The sequence below is a fragment of the Chrysochloris asiatica genome, unplaced genomic scaffold (assembly GCF_000296735.1).
Source record: "Chrysochloris asiatica unplaced genomic scaffold, ChrAsi1.0 scaffold00032, whole genome shotgun sequence".
In the NCBI taxonomy this organism is placed as follows: Eukaryota; Metazoa; Chordata; class Mammalia; order Afrosoricida; family Chrysochloridae; genus Chrysochloris; species Chrysochloris asiatica.
In genome coordinates, this window is record NW_006408550.1 from 18,240,729 (window position 1) to 18,261,652 (window position 20,924).

At 41.6% G+C, this 20,924-nt stretch overlaps 1 protein-coding gene across 1 annotated transcript in view; it reads right to left on the reverse strand.

Moving 5' to 3' along the window:
- The window catches only part of FAM3C (family with sequence similarity 3, member C), a 36,675-nt gene extending 15,845 nt beyond the window's left edge, over nt 1-20,830 (reverse strand). The window contains exons 1-4 of the mRNA XM_006859322.1: nt 20,818-20,830; nt 16,007-16,111; nt 8,503-8,532; nt 7,600-7,723 (exon numbers count right to left, since the gene is read on the reverse strand). Of these exons, the coding sequence (XP_006859384.1) occupies nt 7,600-7,723; nt 8,503-8,532; nt 16,007-16,111; nt 20,818-20,830 (272 nt within the window). The remainder of the gene's footprint in view (nt 1-7,599; nt 7,724-8,502; nt 8,533-16,006; nt 16,112-20,817) is intronic.
- Nucleotides 20,831-20,924: the final 94 nt, after the last annotated feature.

Genomic DNA, 20,924 nt, shown 5'->3' on the forward strand with positions numbered 1-20,924 from the left:
CCAATCGGCAAAGCGTACGCTACATAAACTTCAACTTATTTCTGTGATTGGGTTAACATTATTTTTAACAACATATATGTACCTAAGCTTATTAGAAATTTTACAGACTCAGAGTGAGTAGCACACAATGTCCCAATCACTAACAAAGTTGTTAACACTTTACTGTAAATTCCACAAAGCCAACTAAGCCTCACAAAATGTGTTAGTGGCTTTTCATCAAACCCATCGCTGTAGCCCACCTACGGCTGCAACTGAAGAAAGCATGCATTCTTCACACTAGTACTATGATCGTACGAAGGGCTTCAAGAAGTTCATGTAAAACGGATTCAAAGATGATGGAATTTTCCCACAAACATTTTGAAGCTCCCTTGTATTTTTATTTATGCTAGCTGTTGTTGTTGTTAAGTGCCGTTGAGTCAGTTCCGACTCATAGTGACCCTGTACAGGGTTTCCAAGGGTGTAAATCTTTACAGGAGCAGAAAGCCTCATCTTTCTCCCGCAGAGCAGCTGGTAGTTCCGAACTGCTGACCTTAAGGTTTGCAGCCTGATTCGTAACCACTACACTACCAGAGCTCCTTATTTATGTTAGAGGGGACTGCAAAACAGAAAAACAACAACAACAAAAAAAACAATAAACAAAACCTGAGACACAGACGCTAAACATGTTAACTTCACTTGTTCATTCATGATGCAAGATGTACCTTTCTTGAATCAGGTAACTTTTCAAACACCAGAGAGCGATCTCTTCCATTTCCTGTGTGCTCATCACAGTGTCATAGTTCCGGATAGGACCCAGCTTTAAGTTCAGGCTTTATCATTAGCCTTGTCTCTCTCCCTCACATTCTTAAGTCTAGATCTTGAGGCAACCTTTTTCTGTAAAGAGTCAGATAACATGAAGACCAACCACTTGAAAAGCTACACAAGGAGATAAACCAGAAACACTACATATCAACCCAAAGGAAATTCTAAAATATGTTCATGGAAGAAGTATGGAATGAAGGAAGGAAGATAAACCAAACAAAAAACAGCCATAAAAAGGAATGCTGTACCGATAAACACTACCGCATGCACGGACACCAGAAACCTGTCAGAGAAAAAGGCCTGTCAACCAAAACAACCCACATGCTGCCTAACAGCCTTGGTGGCACAGTGGCTAAGCGCTCAGCTGCTAACCAAAAGGTCGGCAGTTTGAACCCACCAGTGGCTCTGCTGGAAAAAGATGCAACAGTCTGCCACATTACAGTCTTGGCAACCGTGTGGGGTGGTTTTATGCTGTTCTATAGGGCTGTTAGAAAGAGCTCTGGTAGCGTAGTGGTTAGGAATCAGACTGCGAACCGCAAGGTCAGCAGTTCAAAACTACCAGCCGTTCTGCAGGAGAAAGATGAGGCTTTCTGCTCCCGTAAAGATCTATAGCCTTGGAAACCCTGTGCAGGGTCACTATGGGTCGGAACCGACTCCATGGCACATAACAACAACAACACAGGGTTGCTAGAAGGCACTCTGGTAGCGTAGTGGTTACGAATCAGGCTGCTAACCTTAAGGTCAGCAGTTCAAAACTACCAGCTGTTCTGCGGGAGAAAGATGAGGCTTTCTGCTCCCGTAAAGATCTATCTATAGCCTCAGAAACCATGTACAGGGTTGCTATGAGTCGGAACTGACTCCACGGTACATAACAACATCATAGGATTGCTGGAGTACTGGTGTGGCTCTGTGGGCTAATGCATCAGAATGCAAAGTCATTTGAACTGCAAGGTTGGTGGTTCAAGTTCACCGGCTGCTCCTTAGAAACCTTATTTAGGGTTGCTATGGGTTGGATTCGACTGGACAGCACTTAACAATAACAACGTAGGGTTCTTATGTGGAGCTGTGGGTTAATGTGTCAGATTGCAAAGTCATTGAACTGCAAGATTAGGGGTTCAAGCTGCTCCTTGGAAACCCTATCTAAGGTCGCTATGAGTCGGAATCTAATAGACAGCACTTAACAACAACAACAACAACATACAGTTGCTATGAGGCAGAATCAAATCGACAGCAACAGGTAAATTGAAGGAGACTAGTAGAGAGGTAAGCAGGAAGAGAATCAAACACATCTAGAAACCAAAGAGGAGGAAGCTTTCAAAATTCATTTGGTCTGTTCTTTTAAAACATACTTGGTAAGTAAGTTCCATCACTAATATTAAGATGCAATGCTTATGACTGGAATCCTGTTGTAGCACTATAGGATAAATGCTGGTTAGCAAAGTTGATTTGAATCTCAAGGTTGACGGCTCAAGCTCACCAGCCTCCCCTCGGAAACAGCCTCCCCTCGGAAACACAGTGTCGCTGAGTCGGAACCAACTTGACAGCACTACCAACAACTTATGATTAAGTTGTCAGATTGATAATCAAGTGCCACAGTGTCTTTACCAAGTTCAGACCACATTGGAATATGTTGTTCTGTTCCTTATCTCAAGTCTATCCTAGGAGAGACAATAGCTAAGAAATAAAAGTGCAATGGCAAAGGCTTCCCACAAGAGGGCAGCAGATTATTAAAAAAACAACCCCCCAAAAAACCACATAAAAACAAAACTCCCCACAGGAAACCAGTAATTAGCAAATGAATGACCTTCCAAGCTGGATATTAAATGTGTAAAGGTTAATGTTAGTCCCTCCAGCTGTTGTTAAGTGTCTAAGAGTTGGTTCTGACTCAGCAATCCTATATAGGGTTTCCAAGGTTAGAACCTCTGACCTCACGGTTCACACCGACCTTGTGGTTGAGTGCTCTAACAACAAATTGAGATCTTTTTCTTTTGGCCTTCATGAATATGAAGGTTTTTCCCCACATCTCCAGGAGAAAATCTAAAGAAAATTATAATATCTGTTGATACATTCTACTTCTACAAATATAGTTTTATTTCAAATAATGAGTGCATGCTCTATTTTTTGTTGTTAAGTACTGACTCTGGCGACCCTGTATAGCGTCCCCAAGGAGTGGATGGTGAATTTGAACCGCTGAACTTTAGGTTCAAACCGACCTGTAGTTCAGTGCTTATCCCACAGTGCCACATCAGAACTCCATCTTCTTATATAAGTACCCAAATACCAACCTGATTCTGCCTCTTGGCTCTCACAGCCTAAAATACTATTTGTCACTTAAGAAAAATCTGTGGGACCCTGTTGTAAAAAAAATTCCTCCAAATAGTCTCCTATATACCTGTACCAAGTATTATAATAAAAGATATGCAATTCACTTTAAAAAGTTAATGATTAATACAGAATATTTTATTAAATAGGTTATAAAATCTTTATGTAATATATAAACTTCATATAAGTTACATTAAGTGAGTACATGCCTACAACTGAAGCTATGACTTTAGCATAAATAAAAGTCTATGGATTTCTAATACCAAAAACAAAAAATTCCTATTTTATGACACCTGATTTTCATACCCTCTAATTTTCTAACTCATGACAAGTTTGAAGTCTTAGCCTCCATAATGTATCTTGACTCAATCTCTCTGTCCATAGTACTATGACCTGAATCTAAACCCTCATCCTCAGGCTTAAGGAGTCTCCCCACCTCGGCCCCTAGGATACCATGAGCGTGAGGTTTCTTTGCTGTGGGGGCATGGGTGTGCGGGGATCTGGCAACCAGGAATCGTACCTTCACAGCTCTAACAATCAAATGTTTCCAAACCTGCACAAATGTCCCTTAGAAACAAAACTGCCAACCTAGAGACCCACTGGTCCACACCGCTGTAAAGCTGTTGCTGTAAAGTTCTGTCAAGTCATAGAGAGCCTGCATAGCATTTCCAAGAAGCAGGCTGTGAGTTTGAATCACCAACCCTACTGTTAGCAGTCCAGTGCTTATCTTACAGCAACCACACCAGAATTCCACTGGTCTACACTAGCCATCACCAAAGCGAGTTGGACACACTCAGAAAATGTTCAGGAAAATAGAATTCCTATTCTTCAAGCTTAGTGAGGAGCCTGGTAGTGTAGTGGGTTACACATTAGGCTGCTGACCATAAGGTCAGCAGTTCACATCTACCAGCTACTCAGTGGGAGGAAAAGGCGGATTTCTGTTCCTGTAAAGATTTACAGCCTCGGAAATCCTCTAGAGAACCGACTTGAAGGCCCCAGCAGCTGCAGCCGAGTTTAATGGGTGTACATGCAAAAGTCTATCACCAAAAGGGAGGCAGATCAAAACCAGCCAACAGCGGCTTTCCAACTGCCCTCTACTCCGTCAAACTCTTTACACAACAGCCAGGTATGTGTTTTCGATATAAATAAAACCATGCCCCGGTTTAGTGACCTTCAACAACTTCTTAGTGGCACACAGAGCCTACCAGGTCCTGACCCTTTATAATCACTCTCTGCCTCTTTCTCATCTCTGGGTGTTCAAGCACGCTCTGCTTTCTGTCTAGAATGCCACTACCACCCCACCCCCTTTGCCTGGCTTCAGTTCTGCCACTTTTCTTAGAGAAAACTTTACCCTGACCCACTGGCTCTCAAGTGGGACACCTCATCTCATTCCCTACCACCTAATTCCTCACATCTGCTGTTCTACAGAGCTCACTGTGCAACTGTACACTTGCGCTGACTTTTAAGATCTCTCTCAGCCCTACTGGAGTCCGTTGTAATGCTGCAGGAAAAGCACTAGACGGCAAGGTTGGTTTGAACCACGAGATCAGTGGTTCAAACTCACCAGTCACTCCTTGGAAACTCTCCACTGGGTCACTATGAGTCAGAACGAACTCGACAACACTTACCAACAACTCATCCCTGCTGGAGTCTGTTTTCCATGGGAGCCAGAACCTCGTTCTATAAATACTGCTTAAATAAATTTAATTGAAAGAGACTAAGAAAATTCAGATGCTCTTAAAACCTTCCATTGGAAGAACTTTCACAATGAGAACAGCCCTGGACTCTGAGTTGATCTCGGTTTTGGAAACTAGACTTCCTGATCTGAGGTCTGGCTATAAAATCCCTTCAGTTATTCTATCTTTCCAAGGAGCTCTGGTAGCGTAGTGGTTACGAATCGGGCTGCGAACCACAAGGTCAGCAGTTCGAAACTACCAGCCACTCCGTGGGAGAAAGATGAGGCTTTCTGCTCCTGTAAAGATTTATAGCCCCAGAAATCCTGTACAGGGTCGCTATGGGTCGGAACCGACTCGACGGCACTTAACAACAATATTCAATCTTTCCTGTGAATGGCGGAACAACTTCTGAAATTAAGACGGACTAAGACATCTGGGTCAATGCATGGCAACCCCATATGGGTTTTTGAGGAATGCTAGTGTGTGGAACTGCAGACCCTGCAGTTAGCAGTTCAGTGCTTATCCCACAGAACCACCCCAGGACTCCTATGTTAGAGAAACCGAAATTACTACATGAGAAGCCCATCAAGCTGGGGCCACATTCTCTGGCTCCCAGTCCGGTTAGCGTTTATTTTACTAGACTCCAAGGTTATATATTCTTTTCTCTTCCTTTATTTCCTTTCTTGACCTATGCAATCTGTGAACCAAAAACTTTCATGCTTCAAGGGGGTAGAGGTGATAGCCAATGACAATCAATCATGGTCCAGGTATTCTAAAAGAACCTTTTCAAACTTAGGGCCGCTTCAGCCAAGGAAGATGATAAGGGCGAATAGAAATGTTTCACTTTAATGTACAGGTTAATATTTAAACAAATGTAAAAGATTTGAACTTCTAAATCTTACTTCTAAACCCATAGATCTGTATCACAGATCTATAAGGGGACTTATAAGGGGAAATCATAAGATGATAAGTTATTAACAATGAATTATCATTAGCATGACGGAAAAGAAAGGAAATGAGTAGGAACTGAGCTCAAGTACTCAATTTTGTATGAAAAATGTTGCCTCAAGAAGTTAAATAGCCTTCCCACAGCTAACTGCAAAAGGAGTCAAGTTGGGTGAAATACAACAGCTTCTATGTTAAATAATAGAAGACACGTGCCGTTTGAGGGCCTCGAGTTTCTACTAATGGTGGTGGGATCATTTTTAACGGCAACGGTTACACAACACAATGAACGTAAGCAATGACACTGAATTATACGTGCAGAAATTCCTGAACTGGCAAGTTGCTTGTTATATATTCTTTTACGACAATTAAATCAGAAGATGCATACAAGCTGGGGGAAACTGCCTAGTTCAGGCTGTCAGTTTTCCATCTGAACAATTACCTCACTCTTTAATCTGCATTGTTGTTGATGGCCATTGAGTTGGTACCGCCTCATAGTGACCCTATGTAGGCTTTCAGAGGGATGACTGGTGGGTTTGAACGCCCAACCTTGAGTTTAGTAGTCCACTGCTTATCCTATAGCAAGTGCCACATTGTTTTTGTTAAGTACTGTTGGTTTGGTTCTGACCCAGTTTAGGGTTTCTGAGGAGCGGCTGGTGAGTTTGAACCGCTGACCTTGCAGTCCAGCGCATTACCCTGCAGTGCCTCACCAGAATTATTGGTTACTTTACATGATTTTTCAAATATACCCCAATCAAACCACGTCCACCCCGCTGCCTTGCAGTCCATCCTGACTGACTGGACCCTGTGAGGCAGAGGACGACTGCCCGGGTGGGTTTCCAAGGCTGTCAGTCTTTACAGAAGCAGAGCGCCCCCTTCTTCTCCTGCGGAGTGCCTGCTGGGTCCAAAGTGCTAATCTTTCAGTTAACAAATGAGCGCTCAACCACTGTGCCAACAGGGCTCCTTAAAGACGCTTACCCATCTAATTGTCCTGCAGTCCTGGTGCAGGGTAAGTCAAGAGACTGCAGTGTTGGTCTGAACCCCAAGGTCAGCGGCTCAAACTCACCAGTCACTCCTCAAAAACGTGACACAGAGTCACTATGAATCCATCTGGCAGCACTTAACAACAATCTAATTTTCCAAGCAACAGCAGATTGCAAGCAACTGATGAAAAGTCGGGTTTGCAACTACAGAGGAAGAAACGTCGAGTTGCATAGGACAGTCGATACTGAGGTAGTAGACTGATAAACGCCAAGGTCCTATTTTTGTAGAGCACTGCAGTACAGGAAACCTCTCAGCTGAGAGGTGAGCAGTTGCATACCACAATCCCCAGATCATTTCACACTTCAGTAAGTAGCCTTTAAACAACAACATGAAGAACGTAGGTCTGTACAGTAGAGCTTTCGTTTTCTGGGGCAGCAAAAGCACAAAATTTTGCAAAGGCGACGCGGCTTATTCTGTTCAATTCGGTAGCCCAGAGCCATGTGTGGCTACTGAACACTTACAACGTGGCTCAGGGGACTGGTGAACTGAGCTTTTCATTTTAATTCCTCGAGATGAATCTACTGCCTTTATACATCAGCATTCAGTAGCCGCACGTGTGTGGCACAAAAGGGACCATGCAGGTCGAGAGAATGCACTCCCATGAAACCCTTCTTCTCTGCACAAAACTGGGTCAATACTGTGTTCTCATGTCACTTTCTAATATAAAATTTAAGGATTTAACAAGAAAATTAAAATCATTTTCATCTGGTAAACATATGCCTACGCCACTTCCAAGCGCCCCACTGCACTCGGATGTAAGTTGCTCTAACTGAAGAGCGCACATGATAGATGCCCAGTGACCAATACTCACACATTATCTTCTAGACAGATTTTTGGGCCCACCACGTTGGCTGCTCCACTTGCCATTTTAAAAGCAAAATGCTTCTCGGGGCAAGCTTTTGAGATGCCACATTTGTATCTTGGAGGCTTAGTAGCTTGGGAGGGGAAAAAAAAAAAAATAGGGCTTTTTTTAGAAAACAATGGTAGTAGGCCCTCTATCAGTTTGTTTCATCTCTCAAACCACAAAGAGGATTACGTAAAATAAATGCTGGAATCCTCCCCACCCTGCCTCACCCTGAGGTTCTCAAAGATCCTCAAAAAATGAAACAGACTCTCATAGGGAACAAGCTAATGATTAACATTAATGGATCAAGTCATATGATCTTGACTAGGAAAAAACATTTGATCAGATTATCTTTCAGTTTTTTTAATTCAGGACGAGAGATTTTGAATTGCTATTTTACATTTCCATTCCATAGGTGACCAACAAATGGATTCCTTCAGAACCAGAAAAAATGTCTCATATACCAATGAATATCTGCCAGCTTTCTGTTCTAACTAGCAATTTCCCTTTCACTTCTTTTTGCCTGTCTTTATTTATAGTATTAGGGCCAAAAAAAAAAATGCTGCCTGCTTAATACCCACCCACTGTCCTTGAGTCAACTGTGCCTCTGATGACCCTACAGGACAGAGAAGGGCTCAAGACTGCACATCTTTATGGAAGCAGAGTGCCTCACCCTTTTCCCAAAGAAAAAATACTAATAAAGCAAAATGATCATTATAAACAAAGGCCAAATCTTCTGGGTTGTCCAATCAAATAGTGTCCTTATCATTTAAAAAAGTTATTTATAAATCTAGTAGAACAAAAAATTTCTTGTGCCTCGGACAAAACAGAATACATCATCTGCGAAAGACTTTGAGAAGAAATACTTACAACGGGTAGCTGTGTCCAGTGCTGACCTTGCTGAGAAAAAAAGAAGGTATCTTTATTAGAAGGAGGAAGGCTTTGGCAAGGATCAACTTTTTAAACACACTGAGAGCTTCTAGCAGGCCTATAAAAATAAGAGTGTTGGAGCTACTGCTTAGTACACAATACATGGTAAACACAGAAAATACGTAGCCAAGGGCTTCATTTCATTTGCATCCAAAATCAATGTCCATGGAAAAGGCCATCGAGAAATCAAGTGATGTACTGCATTGGGCAAATACGCTACAAAAGACCACTTTACCAAAGCATTAAAAAAAACACAAAGATGTCACCTTGAGGATTCAGGTGCACCTGAACCCAAGCCATGGTATTTTCAGTCACCTCATATGCATGTGAAAGCTGGACAAATCTGTCTTGGAATAAGTCTAGCCAGAATGTTCCTTAGCATTCTAAAGCAAATATGGCAAAACTTGGTCTTACTTTGGACACGCTGGTGAAGTACATCATGGTTGGTAGATTGGAGGTCCAATGAAAAAGAGGAAACCCTTCAATAAAATGGACAGACCCAGAAACTACAACAACAGGTTCAAACACAGCAACGACTGTGGGCCTGGGGCAGGACCAGGGATGCTTTATTCTGCTGTGGGTAGGGGTCACGTCTATTACTGATGAACACTGCAAGTTTATCTTTAAGTCTTGGTTTGTATTTTTAGTTACTAAGAATTAAAACCCAATTGGAAAGCTACTCTACGAACTGTAACTTTGCATTAACATACACTTAGTGAGGAATCCTGACATGACGCTGTAAAATAAGCACTAGACTGCAAATGACAAAGTTGACAGTTCAAACCTGGGAAATCCTGTGCAGGTTTGCTGTGAGTAGGAACCAACCTGACAGCACATCCCCCCATCACCACCACACCTGGGATTATAATCCCACTCGGGAAGGTACTTTCTTTGTTAAAATGTCATATCAGTGCACGGTGATTTGAAACCACTCACATTTGAGATATAAAAAGAGCTGATGCAGCACAGAGAAGAAAGCAGAGATGTGGCAGGATAGAATTCATACCACATGAAGATCACCAAGGGGCCAAGAAAAGAAAAGAAAGAAGGACATTCCCTCACAGGAAAGGCAGACACAGAAATACACACACTCCTCTGCAGACTGTACACAGCAGCCCCATGTGGCAGAGTACAACTACCCAGCAGGCTTTGCTTGGCTCTGATCCTTATAGAAGCAGATCACTAGGTCTTTCTTCCATGGAGCCAGTGGATGCATCTGAAAAGCCAACTTTCTGATAGCATGAGTGCTTAACTGATGCTCCACCAGGGCTCCTTTGCTAGATCCGGTGGACTTGCTTAAATTTCACAATCAGCGATTAGCAACAGCCCCAGGATCAGACATTCTCGACTTCACTTTGTCCTGAATAAAAACATACCTGGTTCAGCTGCTAACACTCTTACAGGAGACCTTCTGCTGGAATGAAAAGTTCTGATACATGTAGTCGTGGTAACAAGACACAGGACGGGAAGTGCGAGCAGAATGGGGCGGAGCCTCAGTCATAACTGCCAGCCACTCTGCCAAGTTTACTCTGGCATGTCTAACTCATCTGAACACCATCTCTGCTTTACAGGCAGAGAAACTGAGGACACAGAGGTGTGTTGATTTGATTTGTTCCATCATAACTAGTCATTAGCATGGACTAGTTTTCACAAGCACGTCTCATTCTAGCACCCAAACTTGTGGTGTGACACCTCAAAGCAGGGTATTTATTTTCTGAGGTCTTCCGGTCATATGTACAGAAATAGCCTGTCCCTTTAGGAGCATGAAGCTCTCAGGATAAGGCTTCAGAACCCCTCTAGCTGTAAAGTAGCCCTGGTATGGCACTATAGGATGCACACTGGACGGCGAGCCACACCAACTACAAGGTCAGCGGTTCAAACCCACCAGTCGCTCTTGGGAACACTATATATAGAGGATCATTGAGTCGGAATTGACTCGATGATGGCACACTACAGCAGCAACAGCCGTATAATAAAGACTGCAGAGGGGTCAAGGTTAAAGGCAAGAAGTACACAGGGACAAAGCTATGTTAGTCTCCTTATGAGAAGGGCAGTAGCTCCAACAAAGGAAGAGATTGTGGGTTTAAAGGAAGCAGACAGCTTCAAAGCCCTAAAAAAGTCACATTGAGGGACCTGTGCATTGGTTTGATGTAGGGGTGAGGAAGAGATACCAAAGATAGTGCCTACCTATGTGACTTCAGTAGCATTCAGCATTCATTGACTGAGTTGTTCACATGAGTCAGTGACCAAAACCATTATCTCGACTCTCAAGATACTTGTCATCTAGAGAGGAAAAGGATTTGTGGTGTGGTGCTGTAGGACAAATGCAGGGCTGCAAGGTCAGAGGTTTAAATGCAACCACAAGGTCAGAGGTTCAAACTTACCAGTCATTCCTTGGAAACACTACACTGGGTTGCTATGAGTTGGAACCAACTCGATGGCACTTAACAACAACCACAGCACTAACAACAGTGATGGGGTAAGGGATGGATGCTGAGTTGGACTTTGTTGTTAAGTGTTAGGGAGTTGGTTCTGACCAATAGAGACCTTGTGTAGGGTCTGCAAAGGGTTCCTATGAGTTGGAACAGACTCCAAAGCACTTAACAACAACAATAGGGTTTCTGAGGAGGGGCTGGTGAGTTTGAACCACAGACCTTGTGGTTAGCAACTCAGTGCTTATCTTACAAGAATCTGTGAATTTTAAGAAAGTAAAAGATCTGGAACCTGGGTGCAGTACTGTGGGTTAATGCGCTAGACTGCAAAATCGGTTTGCACTACAAAGCCGGCAGTTCTAGCTAACCAGCTGCTCCTCGGAAACCCTAGACAGGGTCACTATGAGTCAGAACCGACTTGACAGCACTTAACAATAACAACAACAACAAGAGAAGATCGAAGTGGAAAACTGAGGTCAGCTGTAAATGAGATCTGCTCACTGGAAAGTTGGCGGATGAATGAGGCCACCCAGAGAGAAGACTTAGGAGAGAATCCAGAAGATTCTCATAGTCACAAAAAGTCCGACAAGGTCAAATGAGGTGTGACGCTTCTCTAAAGAACAAACACCTGGTGCAGGCCAGGGACTTTTAACCCTCTCATGACTGGATTATTTTCTGCTTTGACATTTTTGTTGACACATTTTGTTGAGTGGTGTGGCACTCTAGTGTACTGTACTACAAACCACAAGGTTGGCAGTTCAAACCCACCAGCGGCTCCTCAGAAGCCCTATACGGGGGGCTACGAGTCAGAACTGATTCAACGGTACTTTACCAACCACCTATGGAACACATGCCCCAAGCGGGCTCTGGTGATGGATAGGCGTGGTGGAGTCAGGGCCATTTATTCAGATTCATAGTTACACACATATGCTTTAGGCGGTACCACATGTGACAACTGGGATAGCAGTTCCCCAAGAAAGCTGAGAGGCTGAAAATTGAAAATGTTGGTGGGCAATAAATGCATGTCCTCCAAAGACTTTGTGAAAAAACTCCCATTATCTTTCAATTCCATTTTTCCACAAACAAAAGCAGCCCCTTTATATGTTCCACAGGTGACGTAGCCAGTAGAGATTACTATTCAGAAAGGGTGTGCAAAACGAGGTCAAAGAAAAACCATGTAAAATTTAAAAGATGTAGAAAGATAAATGTTATTCAAACCAAAAAATACAGATATGGGGTGAGGATAGGGTGAGGGGAGAGAGAGGCAGGATGGGAACTCTGAGCGTCGTGAAAGCTTTTAGAGTGCCAAGAGAATTGCCCAGGAGGTAGAGCAACAGGCAGATGGCGGAGGCAAAGGAGGCAGGGTGTCACTGCGATGTGTACAGAAGCATCCAGACTAGGCAGCAGCCAACTACGAACAGATGGGGGCAGCGGGCGGGGACAGACACAGGCAGTAATACTGGGGCAGAATCCCAGACAGAGCGTGGACAGTGACTACAGACTGCGGCTTCACCCAGCCTTCACCCCACGCTTCTCTCTGGAAACAGCGGGCCTTGGCCCAAAGTTGCTTTCTATTTGTACTAATGGCAATGCTGTTTCCCTTCTCTCCCTGGTTGAAGTGCCTCCTTCTCTTCTCTGTTCAATCTCCGCCCACTGATTTGTCTCTCACTATATGGACAAGTGAACATTTCTCTGTTACTAAAACAAATAAATAAATATTGTTGAGCAGATTCCAACTCATAGCAACCTTACAGCACAGAAGTCCAACTGCCCCATACGGTTTCCAAGACTGTAATCTACATGGAAGCAGATTACTACTGACTCGTCCTACAGCACCCTCACAATCCTTGCGATGTTTGAGCCCATTACTCAGCCAGTGTGTCAGTCCATCTTGTTGAGGGTCTTCCTCTTTTTTGCTGACCTTCTACCAAGCATGAGGTCCTTCGCCAAGGACTGGTCCCTCTTAATAACTTGTCCAACAGCTGTGAGGTGAAGTCTCATCATCTTTGTTTCTAAGGAACATTCTGGTTGCACTTCCAAGACAGATCTGTTTTTCTGACAGCCCATGGTATAGTCTTCACCAATGCCATAATTCAAAGGTAATAATTCTTACTCATCATCCAGCTTCGTATTCAAATGAGACAACTGAATATACCACTGCTTGAAGTGTCAGAAACACTTCAGTACTCAAAGTGACATTTTTGCTTGCTAATACTTTAAAGACATCTTTTGCAGCAGATTTCCCCAATGCAACAAGCGGTTTGATTTCTTCACTGCCACTTTTCCATGGGAGTTGACTATGGATCCAATGAAATCCTTCAATCTTTCCTCCATCTGTCATCATGTTGCTTACTGATCCCATTGTAAAGATTTTTGTTTTCTTTATGTTGTGGTAAAGTTCATACTAAAGTCTTTGATCTTCACAAGTGCTTCAACTCTTCCCTTTTAGCAATCAAGGTTACCTACATACTACAGGTTGTTAATGACTCTTCCTCCAATCCTGATGGCACATTCTTCTTCATATAGTCCATCTTCTTGTATTATTTATATGCTCAGCAGACAGGTTGATTAAGTATGATAAAAAGATCTGATGCATCTCTTTCTTGATTTTAAACCACACAGTATCCCCTTGTTCTGTTCAAATAACTATGCAAAATCTCTGCATGAGCACAGTAAACATTCTAGAATTCCCATTATTGCCAATGTTATCCATAACCTGTTATAATCGGGCAAGCATCTTTCTGGAATTCTCTGCTTTCAGCATGCACTTCTGAATCTGGCTTGAATTTCTGGAAACTTCCAGTTTCTCTATTCCAATCACCAGTAATTATCAATTCATCTTGATTGTACATGATTAATTTCAGACTGTAGAAATTGGTAAAAATTTACCATTTCTTCATCTTTGTCATTAGTGGTTGGTGCATACATTTAAATAATAGTCATATTAACTGGTTTTCCTTGTAGGCATATAGATATTATCCTATCACTGGCAGTGTTGTACTGCAGGATAGATCCTGAAATGTTCTTTTTGATGAGAAATGAATGCCATCCCTCTTCAATGTGTCATTTCCAGCATGTTATTATTGTTAAGTGCCACAAAATCAGTTACCACCTAGAACGACCCTGTATAGGGTTTCCAAGGAACAGTCTGTGGATTTGAACTTCCGCCTGTGTGGTTTACAGTCCAGTGCTGATCCTACAGCGCTACAATTGTGATTCAAATGGCCAATGCCAACTTATTTTTGCTCACTAATGCCTAAGACCGTGAACTTTATTAGTTCTACTTCATTTTTGACAACTTCCAGTTATCCTAGATTCATACTTTGTACATTTCACATTCTGATTATTAATGGATACTTACAGCTGTTTCTTTTCATTTTGAGTCATGCCACATCAGCAAATGAAGGTCCTAAAAAAGCTTTAGTTTAGTACATTAATATCATTTACGGTGACTCTACTCTGGAGTCCTGGTGCAACACTGTGGGCTAATGCGCTGGACTGCAAAGTCGTTGGAACTGCAAGGTTGGTGGTTCAAGCTCACCAGCCACCCCTTGGAAACCCTATACAGGGTTGCTATGGGTTGGAAACGACTCGACGGCACTTAACAACAACAACAACTACTCTGAAGAGGCAGCTCTTCTTCAGTCTTATTTTGAGTGCCTTCTAATTAAGGGGCTCTCTTCTCTTCTGGTACTCTATTAGACGGTGTTTCACTGTTATTCACAAGGTGTTCAATAGTCCATTTTTTGTGTATGTGAAGTAGATCACCAAGTTCTTCTTCTAGTCTGTCTTAGGCTAGAAGTTCCACTGCAATCTGTCCACCATGGTGAGCCTACTGGCATGCGAAATGACCAGTAACATACCTTCCACCATCACAACAATACATATGCCCCCCGCCCCCCTACAGTAGGACAAACTGAAACTCCGGCCTTTGTTCAATATAATTCTTCTCCACCTTTAATATGTATTCTTCATTCTCATAATGGCACACATATAGACAAGATATGCACGCTGGGCTCTTAACCACTTACTGACATGCAGTAAGACACCTATAGACAACCATTTACAGTAGCTCTATAGTAAATGGCTACTACTGAATCATTACAGCACTTAACAACAACTGAATCATTTCAGATTTTCACTTGTTTTATTCAATTAAGAATTTTGCTAAAACTTGATCTAAATATGCTTACAATGATACATTCACAACATGACAGTGGTGGTGGTATGCCATCATGTCAGTTCCAACTCATAGTGACCCTGTATAGAGTTTCCAAGGAGCAGCTGGTGAGTTTGAACCCCTAACCTTGTGGTTCAAACAGACCTTAGGGCCCAGTGCTTATCTTACAGTGCTATCCCAGGACCCCACTTATATATTCACAACTCAGCAAAAGTAAACAAGAGGGTAAAAGAGAAAAACACAGCTCAGGGAAGAAAGGGTAGAAAAGAAGTATTTCTGTGGCTAGCTTTGAAAATGAGATACTGCGATTCCTAATCATCTGCTAACAGAGGGCTAGGTGCGGCTCCAAACTTTCTCACAGTCAACTGAAATAAGACAGGAATTTAAGTTCAGGGCTGTTATCATCTAGAATGTACAATTAGTGTGCTATGATTAATGCCCTGAAACATGAATAAAACAGACGACACTTGGAGCACTGGTGTGGCGCTGCGGATTAATGTACTGGACTGCAAAGCTGGTTTGGACTGCAAGGTCATCAGTTCAAACTTACCAGCCGCTCCTCAGAAACCCTATACAAGGTCCTTATGGGCCAGAACTGACTTGATGGCACACAACAACACCAACAAAACTATGCTGAAAATGTTCAACGGAAGATGCATGCTGAATATTATTTATTTTAGACTAGTTTAATGAATTGCACTGACAAAATTTTATATCCTTTTCAAGACAGACTGAACAGCAGCATGACTCACTGCTGGCAACTGGTTAAAATTTAAAGACAACCACACAAAAAAGAAGAGTTAAGACAGGTGGGGCAAAGCAAAGAACTTACCAAATAGATGTCCTAAACTTGCTTCCATCTTTATTTCAAATACTTGAGATATAACATAAAATGTCAGTAAAAATACTGCCACAGCTACCACCAACTTCGCAGCACCTAAAAAAATAATTCAACATGAAGCTATGAGTCAACACAATTTCAATAATTCATTTCTAGGCCACATAAAAGTTTCACATCAACAGCAAAATTAACTGTTAGATTCATAAACTTCAACTTTTAAATCTATTCATTCATTTTATTTGTGGTATGGCAAAAACAAGACCAACGATCCACAAGACAAGGTCTTTAGGAAAATCAGAGCTTTGGGGACTCAGGATTGGCTGAGTCCAATCCTACAAGGAAATCAGTGACATCTCGTGGAGCACTGTTCAACTGTATAAAAGTATATCATTGTTCTTGGAAGTTCTGAGACAACACATCACCAGACCTTTCATGTATAAGGAGCAATGTGCGGATGCCACAAAAACTCTGGGTCGTCTGGACACAATAAGGGTCCACAAATCAAAGTGTTCCCCAGTGAGGAATAACAGGTTTACTGTCCTATCACCAAACTGGAGGTATAAACACCTCTTTCATAATGGAGAACAACAAAGTTTTCTTGCTCATAGGTCTATACTTATGTTTAAGGCGGAGCCTTCTACCAGATTTTCTTTCTATGCACATTTTCAGGACATAAGTTGGCAACTATCATGTAAACCCCAAACACGGCAAATGGTACATTCCATGTAAGTAGGGCTTGAGTTTTTTATACTTCTATATCTTTATCTATTTCTGAGTGCCTTGTAAGTAGTTAGCATTAACAATTCTATTTAAATATGAATCAGTATTTGTGCTTTTCCTCATCATGTAAAGAAATCGTTAAAAGAAAGGGATAAAGTGCAAGGTAGGAAAGGAAATGGAAAATGACAGGACATCCTTCCCTTACCCTTAGGATTTCAAAGACATCTTATTATGTTCTTTAATGACATTATGAATGTTTGCTGTACAGGCATCTCCACCCCCCTGTCATACCAGAGGTCTAATTTATAATGATACGGTAACACAGAAAAGAAAAACAAGACCATGGCCACCTCAGTACTGTTCTTAAAGCAGTGCTGTAAGATCAGCACTAGTTGCAAGGTCAGTTTGAACTATAAGGTCAGCAGTTCAAATCCACCAGCTCCTCCTTGGAAACCCTATACATACAGAGTGACTCAATGGCACTAAATAGCAATAAGAAAGAAACAAAGCTGAAGATGGCAGATGAATTTGTTGACAGTTCAAGAATCAGGAACCCAGGGACCCTGATGCAACCCAGTGCTTGGTACAGTTGTTGTAATTGTTAAGTACCATCAAGTTGATTCCGACCCATAGTGTCTCTGTATGGGTTTGTACAGTACTCTATCCTAAGCCAAATGATCACACTTTTCTGAGAAGCTACAAAAACGTAACTTACTAAGCAAGGAAGAGTGAAAAAGAAAGAAATGTATCCTGCTTTCTATAAACCTAGAGAGATTAGGCATGCAGGCTTACAGGGGAAGGAGGAGGAAGAGCTGTTGGGGCTTGGAAAGGCTTCAGCTGTAGACTTATCAGCAGCTTCTGAGACTCATTTCTCATTAGAAATACTCTATTAATACAGAAATTAAGTGGCAAAGAGGAAGTTATAAACCCCCTCATCTGGCTCCCTATTCCCTACCTTCTCTGCTGAAAAACCGCATCTACTATTTGTGATGCAAAAAAACAGACTCCATTTGTGATGCAAAAGCGAGGAAGCCAGGTTCTAGCAGGCTCTGGACTCTCTTCCCAAGGATCTAGGGGAATCCCTGAGCAGCACTATGGTCCACAAATGTTAGCTTAACTATACATACGGATGGTAACAGGTGGCATAGTCTTTCTTGAGCATTTAAGACTAAGACCAAGAACACATATATGTATGTAGGTCACAAAACAGTCTTAATATCTTATTTTCTAGCAATTGTGGGCAAGTGCAACTGGCCATAATCTTTAACTCTAGCAGACATAGGAAACTTTGATTGTTTAAGATAAAATATTAAAATGATTAAGAATCAAGTTGTGAACTAAATTCCATACCAAGGTAAATAGTACCTGATCCTACACTAATTAATAGACACACACACACCCTACCATAAATATCTAATATAAGGGTAAGCTTTTTAAGATATTGTTTTCATGTTACAAATAAGGAAAATATGATCAGCCAAAGTGTACATCACTTGCCTAAGGTTACACACCTAGGCAGAGGCAGAACTGAGTTTCTAAGCTATGTACTCCGACTGAACCATCAGAGGTCCCCATCTCCTCTTCCCCCTGAGAAAGTCATCCTGACACCATGAGTCAGTGTCTCTCTCTTACATCATTCACCCCCGGAGCAGAGACAGATCAAAGTCATAGACAACTGGTTCATTTAGCTCCAAAGCCAACAGAGCTGTCCAAATAAGAACACAGCGAAACTAGATTAATCAGATTTTCTCTTAGGAACTTTCACTAGGAATAGAGAAACAACTGAGTAGGAAGTACAGAGAAAGGGCTGATAAACAAAGTTAAGATAAAGACAAAACTAAGAGGAAAACAAAGTATAAGGGAGAAAAAGTAAAGAGGTAGAGAAACTAGTGGATGACAGGAAACACAGATGGTCCCAGAGAAAAGGAGACCACCAGAGTCTCTGGAATGGTGGCATCTTGGGACTTCTTTGAGGAAGGTAACTCCAGAGCTCCCCTGAACCCAGAATCACCATCCAATTTTTGAGGTGGAGGGGCCTCACTATCCCACACTGCAGTTCCCATTCTTGATTTCCCATGAAATTCCCTCTTCCTTCCAGTTAGTTATATGTTGCACTATTTGAGTGTGTACCAATATTTTTTAAAAATCATCAGGCACAAATTTCAGACCTTGATGTCTAACTGTAAGGATGAGGATATCAGGATATCTCAAAACATTTTTTTTTTAATTAGAAGAAATTAATTGTTAAAAACAGTAAGCTAATGGCCAATCTTCTTTATTTTTTCATTCATAGTCCCTCAAGGTCTATACTAGGAACAGTGCCAAACATAAAATAAGTATCCAGTGAATAATTACTCACCAATTAAGCTGAGTATCACTTGTCACCACTAAAGTAATGGGCTGGATGGCAGTATTAATTTCAACGGGAATGAATTTAGAGTTATGTAAGAAAAAGCATCATGCTTAATTTAAAAATGTACTCTGACAAAATCATCTGGAAACAGAAAACTATCTGGCTAGCTATCCAATCTCTGCCATCTAGTCAATTACTACAGCAGTTGGTGAGTTTGACAACACAAAGACTCAAGATTTTCAAATGGGTTTCCCCCAAATCCAAACCACTGCCATTGAGTTAATTCATTCCAACTTACAGCAACCCCACCTAAGGTTTCACCAAAGCACTTGTGAACTAGCCCTGGTTATCTATGATGATGTTGGTCATGATGCTTTGTCACTTGCTTTGATTCTATACAATTATGACTGAGGTATGAAGACTTGGTTGTCTACCAACCTTCACCTTCACAACTTTTAAGAGGTGTTGCACAGGAAAATATTTTGATTGCAATGACAGAGTGATAATTAAAAGACTATGTGTCTTCATTTTGAGAAACTACAAGCTCTATCCTGTGTTGTGGGCATCCTTATAAAAAATTTCTATGCATTTCTTCTGGGGTCTTTGACTACATTGGAGGAGAGAACACATTTGCATTCACTGTACAGTTAGAAATAAGGGCATCAGCCCCTGCAGTTATTCATGAAGCTTTATGTTGAAAGCTAACTACCTTGATACTGTGCACATCAAGTCCTGCCGACTCCCTTCCTGCAGATGCACCTCAAGGAAGAGACCTTACAGGCTCGTACACAGAGCCTCACTTATGCAGACCGAAGCTTAGCACATACATGTCCACTAGAGATAAAATCCGTATTTTACAGATTCTGTTACATAAACTATTTTAATTTACATATATACTGTACATTTTATTGCTGTTGTTAAGTGCCGTCAAGTCGGTTCCGACTCATAGCGATGCTGTATAGGGTTTCCAAGTAGTGACTGGTTGAGTTGAACCACCAACCTTGTGATTAGCAGTCCAGTGGTTACCCTACAGTACCACACCAGGATTTCTTTACTGTACATGGTGGTGGTGGTGGTATGGCGTGGAGTCGATTCTGACCCATAGCGAACCTGTATAGAGTTTCTGAGGCTGTAAATCTTTGGCTGTGGTGGTGGTGGTTATGTGCCGTGGAGTCGGTTCCGACTCATAGAGAACCTGTATAGAGTTTCTGAGGCTGTAAATCTTTACAGGAGCAGAAAGCCTCATCTTTGTCCTGTGGAGAGCTTGGTGAACTTGAACTGTTAATGCTGCGGTTAGCAGCTCAATGTGTAACTCACTTTAATGTTTTTAAACTTCACAGCTCACTTCTCTCTACAAATTAAACCTTAACAGAAAACAAAAATAGCCTATGTTGACAAAAATCATTCTTTTCATAGACATTATTTGGTAGATAAGTTTAATGTGTAAGATCATAAAACATTAAAACCCTAACTAAAACATTTAGCATAAATAACTTCAACCAAAGTGTGTTTAATCAAAAGGCATATTGGCAATATTTAATAAATGGCTAATCTGTGATTTCCATATATATATATATATGAAGTAAAAAGGCTAAATAAATATTTGGTTTGTTAGATTTCAGCTTCTTACTCACTGCTCAGAAAGATTATCTGCTCTCTCCTTTACTCATTTCTAAACAAACAGGTTCCATAAAATGCAAAACCTTTTCTACTGTATTAAATCTCTTACCTGCCACCCTCATGTTTGCTTCATCAATCTGTGGCACTTTCTCATTAAACAAGCACCTGGAATCAGTAGAAAAGACAAAAAACACCATTAGGGTTAGAAAGAACATT